General features: G+C 41.1%; 1 protein-coding gene across 4 annotated transcripts in view; it reads right to left on the reverse strand.

The window, feature by feature from the left end:
- Positions 1-2,464: 2,464 nt before the first annotated feature.
- LOC110536137 (T-box transcription factor TBX5) overlaps positions 2,465-13,559 on the reverse strand; it is a 31,172-nt gene continuing 20,077 nt past the window's right edge. For 2 of the 4 annotated variants that reach the window (XM_036935990.2, XM_036935991.2), the window contains exons 8-9: positions 10,135-10,361; positions 2,465-6,372 (exon numbers count right to left, since the gene is read on the reverse strand). In XM_036935990.2, the coding sequence (XP_036791885.1) occupies positions 5,801-6,372; positions 10,135-10,361 (799 nt within the window). In that variant the 3' untranslated portion in view covers positions 2,465-5,800. The remainder of the gene's footprint in view (positions 6,373-10,134; positions 10,362-13,559) is intronic. The other 2 variants (XM_090190826.1, XM_090190825.1) reach the window with 1 other exon arrangement.

A 13,559-nucleotide genomic window follows, 5' to 3' on the forward strand; every position in this document is an offset into this window, starting at 1 on the left:
CAGTCATCGTGGAGATGCCCACTACACTCCAGCACAGCCAACCCCATTATTCTCTGGGCAGTAGGTCATCTGTGTGAGTGGGTCCAGCTGGAGGAGACGCGAGAGGCCAAACAACCTGTCACACACACACACACACACACACACACACACACACACACACACACACACACACACACAGCTGCACTCGAACCCCAGAACTAGACTACTCTGTTTAACTTAACCTCCTTTATCAACACTGACAGCTCAGGTCACCTCATAGGTGTTCTTTAACCTGCACTGTAGGAGTAAACCACTACTCAGCCTCAGCCTTAGTGCATGTTCATGTGTATACGTGTGTGTTCTCATCCGCTGTGGTCCATGGCCAGCAGCACACTTCCAAAAGGTTTATTTGGCTGTCCCCAGCCAAATGGAACACAAAAGGGTTCTACCTGGAACCAAAAAGGGTTCTTCAAAGGGTTGTCCTATGGGGACAGCCAAAGAACCCTTTTAGGTTCTATATAGCACCTTTTTTTCTAAGATTGTACTCCATGTAGAGTTGAGTAAGGACAGTCTTTTTTTCTAAGAGTGTACTCCATGTAGAGTTGAGTAAGGACAGTCTTTTTTTCTAAGAGTGTACTCCATGTAGAGTTGAGTAAGGACAGTCTTTTTTTCTAAGAGTGTACTCCATGTAGAGTTGAGTAAGGACAGTATTTTTTTCTAAGAGTGTACTCCATGTAGAGTTGAGTAAGGACAGTCTTTTTTTCTAAGAGTGTACTCCATGTAGAGTTGAGTAAGGACAGTCTTTTTTCTAAGAGTGTACTCCATGTAGAGTTGAGTAAGGACAGTCTTTTTTCTAAGAGTGTACTCCATGTAGAGTTGAGTAAGGACAGTCTTTTTTTCTAAGAGTGTATTCCATGTAGAGTTGAGTAAGGACAGTCTTTTTTCTAAGAGTGTACTCCATGTAGAGTTGAGTAAGGACAGTCTTTTTTCTAAGAGTGTACTCCATGTAGAGTTGAGTAAGGACAGTCTTTTTTCTAAGAGTGTACTCCATGTAGAGTTGAGTAAGGACAGTATTTTTTTCTAAGTGTGTACTCCATGTAGAGTTGAGTAAGGACAGTCTTTTTTTCTAAGAGTGTACTCCATGTAGAGTTGAGTAAGGACAGTCTTTTTTTCTAAGAGTGTACTCCATGTAGAGTTGAGTAAGGACAGTATTTTTTTCTAAGAGTGTACTCCATGTAGAGTTGAGTAAGGACAGTCTTTTTTTCTAAGAGTGTACTCCATGTAGAGTTGAGTAAGGACAGTCTTTTTTTCTAAGAGTGTACTCCATGTAGAGTTGAGTAAGGACAGTCTTTTTTTCTAAGAGTGTACTCCATGTAGAGTTGAGTAAGGACAGTCTTTTTTTCTAAGAGTGTACTCCATGTAGAGTTGAGTAAGGACAGTCTTTTTTTCTAAGAGTGTACTCCATGTAGAGTTGAGTAAGGACAGTCTTTTTTTCTAAGAGTGTACTCCATGTAGATTTGAGTAAGGACAGTCTTTTTTCTAAGAGTGTACTCCATGTAGAGTTGAGTAAGGACAGTCTTTTTTTCTAAGAGTGTACTCCATGTAGAGTTGAGTAAGGACAGTCTTTTTTTCTAAGAGTGTACTCCATGTAGAGTTGAGTAAGGACAGTCTTTTTTTCTAAGAGTGTACTCCATGTAGAGTTGAGTAAGGACAGTCTTTTTTTCTAAGAGTGTACTCCATGTAGAGTTGAGTAAGGACAGTCTTTTTTCTAAGAGTGTACTCCATGTAGATTTGAGTAAGGACAGTCTTTTTTCTAAGAGTGTACTCCATGTAGAGTTGAGTAAGGACAGTCTTTTTTCTAAGAGTGTACTCCATGTAGATTTGAGTAAGGACAGTCTTTTTTCTAAGAGTGTACTCCATGTAGAGTTGAGTAAGGACAGTCTTTTTTTCTAAGAGTGTACTCCATGTAGAGTTGAGTAAGGACAGTCTTTTTTTCTAAGAGTGTACTCCATGTAGAGTTGAGTAAGGACAGTCTTTTTTTCTAAGAGTGTACTCCATGTAGAGTTGAGTAAGGACAGTCTTTTTTCTAAGAGTGTACTCCATGTAGAGTTGAGTAAGGACAGTCTTTTTTTCTAAGAGTGTACTCCATGTAGAGTTGAGTAAGGACAGTCTTTTTTTCTAAGAGTGTACTCCATGTAGAGTTGAGTAAGGACAGTCTTTTTTCTAAGAGTGTACTCCATGTAGAGTTGAGTAAGGACAGTCTTTTTTCTAAGAGTGTACTCCATGTAGAGTTGAGTAAGGACAGTCTTTTTTTCTAAGAGTGTACTCCATGTAGAGTTGAGTAAGGACAGTCTTTTTTTCTAAGAGTGTACTCCATGTAGAGTTGTGTAAGGACAGTCTTCTACAGTATGTTGAAGTATATGCTGCATGTCTCTTCAGAAGGAACATAAACATGACAACAAAGTTCTTCCAAATTCTCTTCAAATGTATTTATAAAGCCATTTATTCCAGCCATGTTAAACATTGTCTCCATAAGGAAATGACAGGAGATAGAAAAAGCACAAAAACAAACCCTCAATGAGAAACAAACAACTTGAACAATTCAACCAACTATGTGTCATTTCACTAACTTACAACAAAACCAGACAAAATCTCTAAAACCAATAAATACTATCAAAACTTACAATACAATAAAGCAAAAACACTTTTGATCACTTATTTCTCAACTCTTACACACTCCCCCACACACACACACACACACACACACACACACACACACACACACACACACACACACACACACACACACACACACACACACACAGGAATGACTCTCCCCCCAGCATGTACTGTACAGAGGCTACCCACTGATCCTCTGTGAATCAATAGTAACTATTCCTATGTTAGTGCAAATCACCCGGCCATCACCCACTGATATGCATATGCAGCATTTTTTTGTTTATCTCATTGGCAAAACATTGTAGTGGCCCCCCTCTTGAAGGCAGAGAGAACCTTTTTATGTTTTAAAGTTCTTTTCCTGCTATTATACACATTTTATTGCCATGGGATGGAGAGAAATGTTGCAATATTATAAGAAACGTAATGCAATTTTATTCGTTTTGTCATGGTGCTGAGAGAGAATTGTGCAGTTTACCTCAAATTTCCTTCTATTCTACACATTTTGCCATGGGGGTAGAGAGAAATTTTGCATGCCGTTTTAAAGCACATTTACTGAAATTCTACATATTTTTCCATGACTTATGCCATGATAATATGAAATCTTAGTGAGAGTGACTCACAAAGAGGACTCCCTGGGGGTCAAGGCCCCTGTGCACGTGCCCTTCATGTTCGGTCGGTAATTCGGCCATGATTACTACAAGTTTAGATATCTAGATAGACTAACTTACCAATCTAAAAAAATGTTGCTGACATGGGCTAATTGAGCAACTTACACAATAAGAGGAATGATGCACAACCAAGGTTTGATTGGTCAGTTCGGGGTAACGGAGTGTTGTTTAGCCAGTTCGGGGTAACGGAGTGTTGTTTAGCCAGTTCGGGGTAACGGAGTGTTGTTTAGCCAGTTCGGGGTAACGGAGTGTTGTTTAGCCAGTTCGGGGTAACGGAGTGTTGTTCAGCCAGTTTGGGGTAACGGAGTGTTGTTTAGCCAGTTCGGGGTAACGGAGTGTTGTTTAGCCAGTTCGGGGTAACGGAGTGTTGTTTAGCCAGTTCGGGGTAACGGAGTGTTGTTTAGCCAGTTCGGGGTAACGGAGTGTTGTTTAGCCAGTTCGGGGTAACGGAGTGTTGTTTAGCCAGTTCGGGGTAACGGAGTGTTGTTTAGCCAGTTCGGGGTAATGGAGTGTTGTTTAGCCAGTTCGGGGTAACGGAGTGTTGTTTAGCCAGTTCGGGAGTAAAGGACATGGCAGCTGTGACCGCAACATGATGATGAAATGTGTGAATATCAAAAATGCAATTGGATTGTGTACAGGTCTTCTGCCCTGCGGCTGCCTCCAAACAAAACGGTGTGTGTGTATGCAGGCACGTGCGCAGCACAGGAGGCTGCTGTGGGAATGACGGCTCATAATAATGGCTGGAACGGAGAAGATGGAATGGCATCAAACACATGGAAATCATTTATTTTATGTAATTGTTACTATTCCACTTATTCCACTCCAGCCATTACCACGAGCCAGTCCTCCCCAATTAAGGTGCCACCAACCTCCTGTGGTGCACAGACAGAGCCCTAGGGGTGTTGGAGCACCTGCCCTTTGCCCTCCTTTGAAAAAAGTGCCCTTTTGATTAGTGTCGTCTCTTCTAACTTCCAATGCAACACATTGTCTGTCAAATTAGATCATTTCTCATGAACTCTTCAATGATGAGATAAGTCCCCTCCGCTGCCCTTTTGCCACTGCGAGTGCGTCAGTGCGGGGAATTTTAAATGAATATTGCCAGTAGTGGGTTACTTTGGAGTTGCTAGCATGTGTTGTTTCACGGTCAGGGACATGGAAGGGGACATCGGCAGTTTGACAGTTTAAAATATATTTATGTTTTTTTAATTTTAGCCCTTTTTTCCCCCAATTTCGTGGTATCCAATTGTTAGTAGCTACTATCTTGTCTCATCACTACAACTCCCGTACGGGCTCGGGAGAGACGAAGGTTGAAAGTCATGCGTCCTCCGATACACAACCCAACCCCCTACTGGCCAAGCCCTCCCTAACCCGGACGACGCTAGGCCAATTGTGCGTTGCCCCACGGACCTCCCGGTCGCGGTCGGTTACGACAGAGCCTGGGCGCGAACCCAGAGTCTCTGGTGGCCCTTAACCACTGCGCCACCCGGGAGGCCCCCGCAATTTGACTGTTTGTCAGTAGCAGAACAAATTTAAATCAGATAAACACTAGTTAGCTTGTTTTGACAGCATAACCATGCTAACTAGCTGATTCATTACCTACATTCTAGATGATCAGCTGATATAGCCCACCCCAGTAGTGGTTCTTTTAACTCCCTGTCATTTGTGGTTCTAGCTTTAATGCCCTACAATGTGTGATGAATGAGTGTTTTTGCAGAGAATTAAGGCCTATGTAAAAAAAAACATGAATACATTAGAATTTGGCTACAAGAGCAGTAGAAAACAATGAATGGATTTAAGTTATATATATTATTATTTTGGGGGGGTTATTTCACTTTGAGAACCTGCCCCACCAAAGATCTGTGCATGTCCCTGTGTGTGTGTGTGTGTGTGTGTGTTTGTCTGTGTGTGTCACGTCTTACTCCCTGCAGCCTGGTCTAAACTAACTGTTTATCTCTCTTCTGCTCTGCCTGTGGCCACTCAGCCGGCCTCTCAGCCGACATTAACTCACAGCAGCCCTGAGCTGAGCTGACACACACACACACACACACACACACACACACACACACACACACACACACACACACACACAAACCAACTGGAAACCACGTCCACAGAGACACTGTCACACTTCTTCAAGGGACAGACAGGTAACATAGTGCATTATTAGAAACAGTCTCAGGGATGAAGTTCGGAACGTTCTAGTTGATGGTGTCATCTTCCTTCCTGTCCCTCCAGTTAGAGTGCTTATCCACCTGGTTCCGCTAACATCAGTTCCTTCCAGAGTGGTCCCAGACAGAGGGGGGTGGTATTAAATGTAACACAAAGATGATCCAAGGCTCAATCCACAGCACAGGGAAAGACACAATTGGCAAATTAAATCTCTTCACACATCAAACGACATACCTCAAATAAACACCTCACATAAATAGAACCCCCAGCCACCAGTCTGTCTTTCCCCTACACCTGTGGTTCAATCAGGTGGGCTCGCTCCACTCTGGGACCCCTCCCCTGGTCTGTGTGTGTAGGGTGTGGTATTGGGTAGGAGACAGGGAGGTGGGGTAGCAGTGGTACTCTCTGAGGGGTGGGCTGGTGTGTTGGGGTGTCTGGGGTGGTCTGGAGTTCTGGGTCTGGTAGGGGCACTGGGAGAGAGAGTCCTCCAGAGGAGGAGAGCATTGGTGGGCTACTGAGCTCAGCTGAGAGCCCCGGGGACTGGAGGAGTAGGGCTGGTGGGGGAAGGTCATGTAGGGGTCAGTAGGGGTCATGAGGGTCATAGCAGGAGTCAAAGGGCAGCTGTAGGACCAGGATGTACAGCTGAGGTCATCCAGTCTGGGCTCAGATCCAGCAAACATACACGCCTGCCGCTGCCCCGCCTCTGACCTGTAGAGGGAGTCAGAGAGACCAGGGGGATGGGGATGGACAGCGGGAGGAAGAGGATGAGGAGGAGGGTAAGCAGATGGGTGATAGTAAGACTCAACATCGCTGGGAGAACTGTTGTTGTAGGACTTCCTGAACTGGTGATGCTCTGTTGAAGGACAGGTATCATCTGCTGTAGAGAGAGAGAAAGAGAGAGAGAGAGAGAGAGAGAGAGAGAGAGAGAGAGAGAGAGAGAGAGAGAGAGATAGAGGGAGAATGAGGTGTAAGATTGTGGAATACACTATGAAAGGAACTGCCCAGCAAGCACATTTGGTTCCTTGGAAGTTGTGGGAACGTACATTCTTGGTTCCCCGTTGGTTCTGGTATCGAAGCCATAAAGTTTCCTGACCGACAAAATGTAATGTTGTTTTAAACGTTCTGAGAACGGAAGTGAAATTTTCTGCTGCTCTGGGAAAGTACATTTTTAGGTTGCAGGAAGGTTTTGAGAGTGTTTTACTGTGGTTCCCCAAAAATTTTCCTGGGAGGTTTTAATTAACATTCTGAGAACAGAAATGATAGGTTATTTAGAGGTTTTTGAATAACTTCCTGGAAACATTCACTGAATGTTTCAATAGCAATGATAGCTTGCATTAATGGTTTTGAACTCAAAGCACAGACAGTACACATGGAGATGAATTTGCTTTGGCAAACATTTCTTTTTTATTGTGGCACAGCATCAGTGAGGTTCAAACCTATGACCTCCTGTTCTCTAACCATGGAATTAGTCCACTGCGCCACCAGGATGTAGCAAGCATGCCATGGTTTTTTAACTCATACAAAGCTGTTCAATTTAGCCCATTCAAACAGATCCTATTTCAAAGGAAACAAGCACTCATTAAGATCAGGTGTGGCCAATAAGTGGGCGTGACCACACACATGAACACACTTAACACGATGCTGAGACGGAATGTAAATGTTTTTCAATAACATTCTTGGACCGTTCTTTGAACATTACTAATGTATTTATGGAACGTTTTCTTAACGTTCTGAGAACATGACTTTAACTAGAACCATGAAGAAACCTGTAGTAAAAATAATGCTGAAGTATTGAAATTCCCAAAGGAGAACGTTTTTTCTTAACGTTCTCGGAACTATTTGAGACCAATCCCAATGCAAAAGCAGTTGGAGAATGTTCCTAGAACATTACCAAAAATGTAACCATGCTTGAACCTTTAGGAAATGTTCTGTTAAAGTAATGAAATACCAAGAAAATAAAGTTATTTTGTCAAGATCCTTCAAAGTTAAGCAACTGTCCTGCACCACTCCTAGAACGTTGTGGGAAGGTTATATGCAAAACAACCACAGGACAACCAAGCTCCCGTTATGCTCTAAGAAACATAAGGGTTTCAGAATGCTATGTGCTAGCTGGGTGGTCTTCCACTAGCAACGACAGTCATAGAAACCAAACATGCCAGACTCAAAGAGGCATAAAAAACAAATCCAGTGTCTAGAGCAGGGGTGTCAAACTCATTTTACCATGGGGGCCGCATTCCATCTTCAAGGTCTGGAGGTCCGCAATGAAAATGGGTTATATTTCCTTGTCGTCAAAATGTGCTAAACATTTTCCTCTATCCATCGCTATTGGAATTTTTGATGCTCCCTGATCTGTCTTGCTTTCATTTAGGTTGTTATTCAACAAGTTCTCAGTCTCACATCAGAATGAGACATTCATCGATGTTTGTCATTCATTTTTTTTGAGTTTGTTACAAAGTCAAATTTCAAAGTGTTTAAAGTTAAGTTTTGGCATTAACTCTGAATTCTTAGGGTTAGGGTGGAGTTTAGGCATTAACTCTGAATTTTTAGGGTTAAGGTGGAGTTTTGGCATTAACTCTGAATTCTTAGGGTTAGGGTGGAGTTTTGGCATTAACTCTGAATTCTTAGGGTTAGGGTGGAGTTTAGACATTAACTCTGAATTCTTAGGGTTAGGGTGGAGTTTAGGCATTAACTCTGAATTTTTAGGGTTAGGGTGGAGTTTAGGCATTAACTCTGGATATTTAGGGTTAGGGTGGAGTTTAGGCATTAAAACTTGTTATGGCTGCAATCTCACTACCGGGATCGATATGACAACTACCAGAGAAAATAGAGGGCGCCAAATTCAAACCACAGAAATCTCATAATTACAATTCCTAAAACATACATGTGTCTCATACCATTTTAAAGCTATTCTTGTTGTTAATCCCACCAAAGTGTCCGATTTCAAATATGCTTTTCAGCAAAAGCACTATAAACGATTATGTTAGGTCTCCACCAAACCACAATAAGCACAGCCCTTTTCCAGCAAAATATAGCATTCACAAAAAACGGAAATAGAGATAAAATGAATCCCTAACCTTGAATTATCGTCATCAGATAACACTCATAGGACTTCATGTTACACAATACATGCATGTTTTGTTTGATAAAGTTCATATTTCTATCAAAAAATCTGAGTTTACATTGGCGAATTAGATTCACTAGTTCCAAAAACATCAAGTGATTTTGCATAGCCACATCATTTCAACAGAAATACTCATCATAAATGTAGATGATAAAACAAGTTATACACATGGAATTATAGATATACCTCTCCTTAATGCAACCGCTGTGTCAGATTTAAAAAAAAGTTAGCAACATATGCAATAATCTGAGACGGAGCTCAGAACATTAGCCAAATTAGCAACCATGTTGGAGTCAACAGAAACCAGATAAGACACGATAAATGTTTCCTTACCTTTGATGAACTTAGTCAGAATGCAGTCCTAGGAATCCCAGATCCACAATAAATGCTTGATTTGTTCAAAAATGTCCGTTATTTATGTCCAATTAGCTACTTTGGTTAGCGCGTTTGGTAAACAATTCCAAAGTCACAACGTGCGTCCACTATAACGTGACGAAATGACCAAAAGTTCCGTAACAGTCAGTAGAAACATGTCAAACGATGTACTGAATCAATCTTTAGAATGTTGTTTACATACATCTTGAATAACATTCCAACCAGGAGAATTAGAATGACTTCAGATGACCAGTGGAACGCACGTCCTTCCACTGTGAATGTGTATAGTGAAAGCATGGTCAACTCGTGGCAGTGGTGACTATTTCCTGTCTCATTCGACCCCCCTTCACATTAGAGTCATCAGACAAAGTTCTATTGACTGTTGATATCTAGTGGAAGGAGCAGGAAGTGAAAACTCATCCACATCTCGCTGTAATTTCAATGAGAGCTTGGTTGAAAATCTGCCACCCCCAGAAAAAAAACAGGAAGTGGAATTTCTCAGGTTTTTGCCTACTATGTGAGTTCTGTTATACTCACAGACATAATTAAAACAGTTTTAGAAACTTCAGTGTTTTCTATCCAATACTAATAATACTATGCAAATATTAGCAACTATGACTGAGGAGCAGGCCGTTGAATATGGGCACCTCTGTGCACCTTTCATCCAAGCTACTCAATACTGCCCCTGCAGCCATAAGAAGTTAACTCCAAATGGTTGAGGTAAGGGTTAAGGTTTGGGATACATTTAAATCTAAAATATTCAAAACAACTTTGTATTGCTGGATTTGAATTTACAGATGCTTACGCCCATTCGCTATCCCCATCCACAACAACCTAGAAAACCAAACCTACTTGAAGGTAACAGCGCTCACTGTTGCCCCTAGTGGCCGGCTTCCACATCATCTCCCGACGTCCTCAGACATGGATGGACGTTGAATATTGACTTGTATAAAGGGTGATCTGGCTGGATTATTAGCGATCTGGTCAGGAAACATTATCATTTCTACACAGTTTTGATTTGGTTTTAGACATTTGAAAGTATATTGGAAAAAAATAAAATAAATACTCAAACCACCCGTGGGCCGGATGTTTGACACCCCTGTTCTAGGGTGACAGTAAGCAGACAAATGCAGCGTTGCGTACCTTTCCTCTTGTTGCAGTGGTACACCTGCATGTGTTTGTGTGGGTCTGGTTGGGGGAGGGTGTAGGGGGCTGGAGGGAGGGTGAGGAGATCCTGGGTGGTGCTGCTCACCCCATTCTCACAGGAATAGGGGTGTGAACCCAAACCCCTCGCTTCCCCCCCAAACGGACTCACACTAGGACACACCCTCTGACGCACTGAGCTACGAGGAACCACCGGATACTCCTTACTGAAAGAGAGAGAGAGAGAGAGAGAGAGAGAGAGAGAGAGAGAGAGAGAGAGAGAGAGAGAGAGAGAGAGAGAGAGAGAGAGAGAGAGAGAGAGAGAGAGAGAGAGAGAGACCAAGCACAGTAATTAGACAGGTCTCCAGTCACTGCAGATATATGAGTATATTTTATGCCAAACCGTCTAATTAGGGTGAAAATATTGTCTAAGCTGCTTGCCAAGACATTACACAAGAATGTAGTTCTTAAATGTACTGTATATTTCCATACTTGTGTCTACCCCTTCAGAATCAAACCACAGTATTTCTTTATTTGTTCACTCTCCCTCCCAGTTTCATTCTTTTTCTATTATGTTCCACATAAATATTCTGCAGTTGGTGTTTTTTGTAATGATTTAAGTGACCATTGTGATGTTGTTGCTGTTAGAAATACTAAGGTTCCAAAGACAAACCCACGTTTTATTCGTAAGAGAAATTTGAAGTGTTTTAATGAGCAGGCTTTCTTTCATGATTTGTTTTATTTTGAATGGAGCAGATTGATCTTATCCCTGATGTGGAAACTGCCTTGAAATTCGTTCATGATTTGTTTTATTTTGACTGGAGCAGATTGAGCTTATCCCTGATGTGGAAACTGCCTTGAAATTCGTTCATGATTTGTTTTATTTTGACTGGAGCAGATTGATCTTATCCCTGATGTGGAAACTGCCTTGAAATTCGTTCATGATTTGTTTTATTTTGAATGGAGCAGATTGATCTTATCCCTGATGTGGAAACTGCCTTGAAATTCGTTCATGATTTGTTTTATTTTGACTGGAGCAGATTGAGCTTATCCCTGATGTGGAAACTGCCTTGAAATTCTTTCATGATGGTTTTTCCCTAATAGTAAACAAACATGCCCCATTCTGCAGGTTCAGGGTTAAAGGGCGGGATAATCCATGGTTTTATTCTGAGCTGTCTTGTACTAATTCACGACCGTAATCTAGCCTGGACTAAAGCAAGGAAATCATGTTCTGATGCTGATTGGCTTATTTTTAGGCAGTTACGAAACAAGTGTTATTTTCTTCTCAGGAAGGCCAAGTCTGAATATTTTATGTCTGTTACCACTGATATCCTGAATGACCCTAGAAAGTTTTGGAAGGCTATTAAGTCTATGTCTGGTAACAGTAATGTTAATGAATTACCGTCATGTGTTTTGAAGGACTCTGTTGCTATATATGACAAAACTGAAATGCTGAATTGTTTCAATGAGCACTTTGTATCATCTGGTAGGCTGTGTTGATTCAGTGTCCCCTGTCTCTGTACAACCCTGTGTGGATGAACCAGTGAGAGCTGGTCAAACTTTTAGCTTTTTGCCATTCTCAGTGCAGGTGGTACATAAAGCCCTGAAATCCTTAGATCAGAGAAAGCCTGCAGGTCCTGATATTTTGGATCCCTGATTTTTAAATCTGGCAGCTGATTTCATAGCTGAACCACTTACATCTCTGTTCAATCTAACCCTGGAATGTAATGCAATTCCAAAGATCTGGAAATCAGCATTTGTCCTACCACCTTTAAAAGGGGGAGATCCAACTCTTTTAAATAATTATAGGCCAATCTCAAAGCTGTCACCCCTGGTGAAAATACTTGAAACCCTTGTAAGTGAACAACTAAAAGAGTTTTTATTTACTAACTCTATTTTATCAATGTACCAATCGGGCTTCAGGAAGAAGCATAGCACAATTACAGCAGCAATGAAGGTTTTAAATGATATCACTGAAGCCATTGACAAAAAACAGCACTGTGTCTCACTTTTTATTGATCTCTCTAAGGCTTTTGAGACAGTTGATCATGCTATACTAAGGCAGAGATTGTCGAGTGTAGGTCTTTCAGAGCATGCAGTTGCATGGTTTGCTAACTATCTGTCTGATAGAACTCAGTGCACTCAATTTGATGGGCTTACATCTGTTAAATTGTCTGTCTTGAATGGTGTGCCCCAAGGCTCTGTACTTGGTCCTCTCTTATTCACTATTTATATAAATGATTTAGACAAAAATGTCCAAAATGCAACTACATTTTTATGCTGATGATACTGTTATTTACTGTTGTGCCTCGTCTCTTACAAAAGCTTTCCAGAACATGCAAACTGCTTTTTATACTGTGTCAATTGAAGCTTATCCTCAATACTGACAAAACTAAACTAATGGTGTTTTCTAATGCAAGTAATAGACCTCTGAACCTTTCACCTATTACTACCTGTCAGGGCAAGGAGATTGAGGTTGTAACCTCATATAAATATCTTGGAATTTTAATTGATGTCGGCCTGGCCTCTCTTTTAAATTGCATATTCAACAACTTACAAAAAAATTGAAGCTGAAATTGGGATTTTATTTTAGGAATATGGCCTGTTTTTCTTTTGAAGCCAGAAGGAGGCTAGTATCAGCTACATGTATACATTTACTAGACTATGGGGATATTTTATATATGAATGCTTCCGCTCAGTGTTTGAGATCAATTGACACTCTTTACCATGGCACTTTGAGATTTATTTTAAACTGCAAAACGCTTACACACCACTGCACTTTGTATACCAGGGTTGGCTGGCCTTCTCTAGTCACTCGTAGGCTCAGTCACTGGTATACTTTTATTTACAAAGCCATTTTGGGTTAACTACCTTTTTATTTGTGCATCTTTATTGTTCAGAAATGTGGTGGGTACTCTCTTCATTCGCTGGACTTTACCTTGCTAACTGTTCCAAATGTCCAAACGAAATATGGTAAAAGGGCTTTTATGTACTCTGCGCCATCGTCTTGGAACACCTTACGAAATACTTTTAAACTGGAAGAACTTGTCCCGATTGGTGTTTTTAAATCACTGATGAAGGATTTTGAGGCTGATTCCCTGACCTGTCAATGTTTTTAATTTGCTGTTTTATACTCTTGTGAATTCAATGGTTTTTACTAGATTACTTGTAGTTTTTCATGTTGTCTGTCTGTATTTTTTTTGTAATGACTTGGTGCTGCCTATCTTGGCCAGAGCGCTCTTGAAAAAGAGATTTTAATCTCAATGAGCCCTTCCTGGTTAAATAAAGGTTAAATAAATAAAATAAAAAAAGACAAATTATAGACTTGCATTTTATAAAGTATTTACCTGCTGTACAGCAAATATCCACTCTGCAAAAAATACATATTTTATTCTCTCTACTTGCTTTTCCTCCACTCTCTCTCC

Source organism: Oncorhynchus mykiss, chromosome 11 (genome assembly GCF_057628025.1).
Source record: "Oncorhynchus mykiss isolate SJ-2025 chromosome 11, ASM5762802v1, whole genome shotgun sequence".
NCBI classification, from domain to species: Eukaryota; Metazoa; Chordata; class Actinopteri; order Salmoniformes; family Salmonidae; genus Oncorhynchus; species Oncorhynchus mykiss.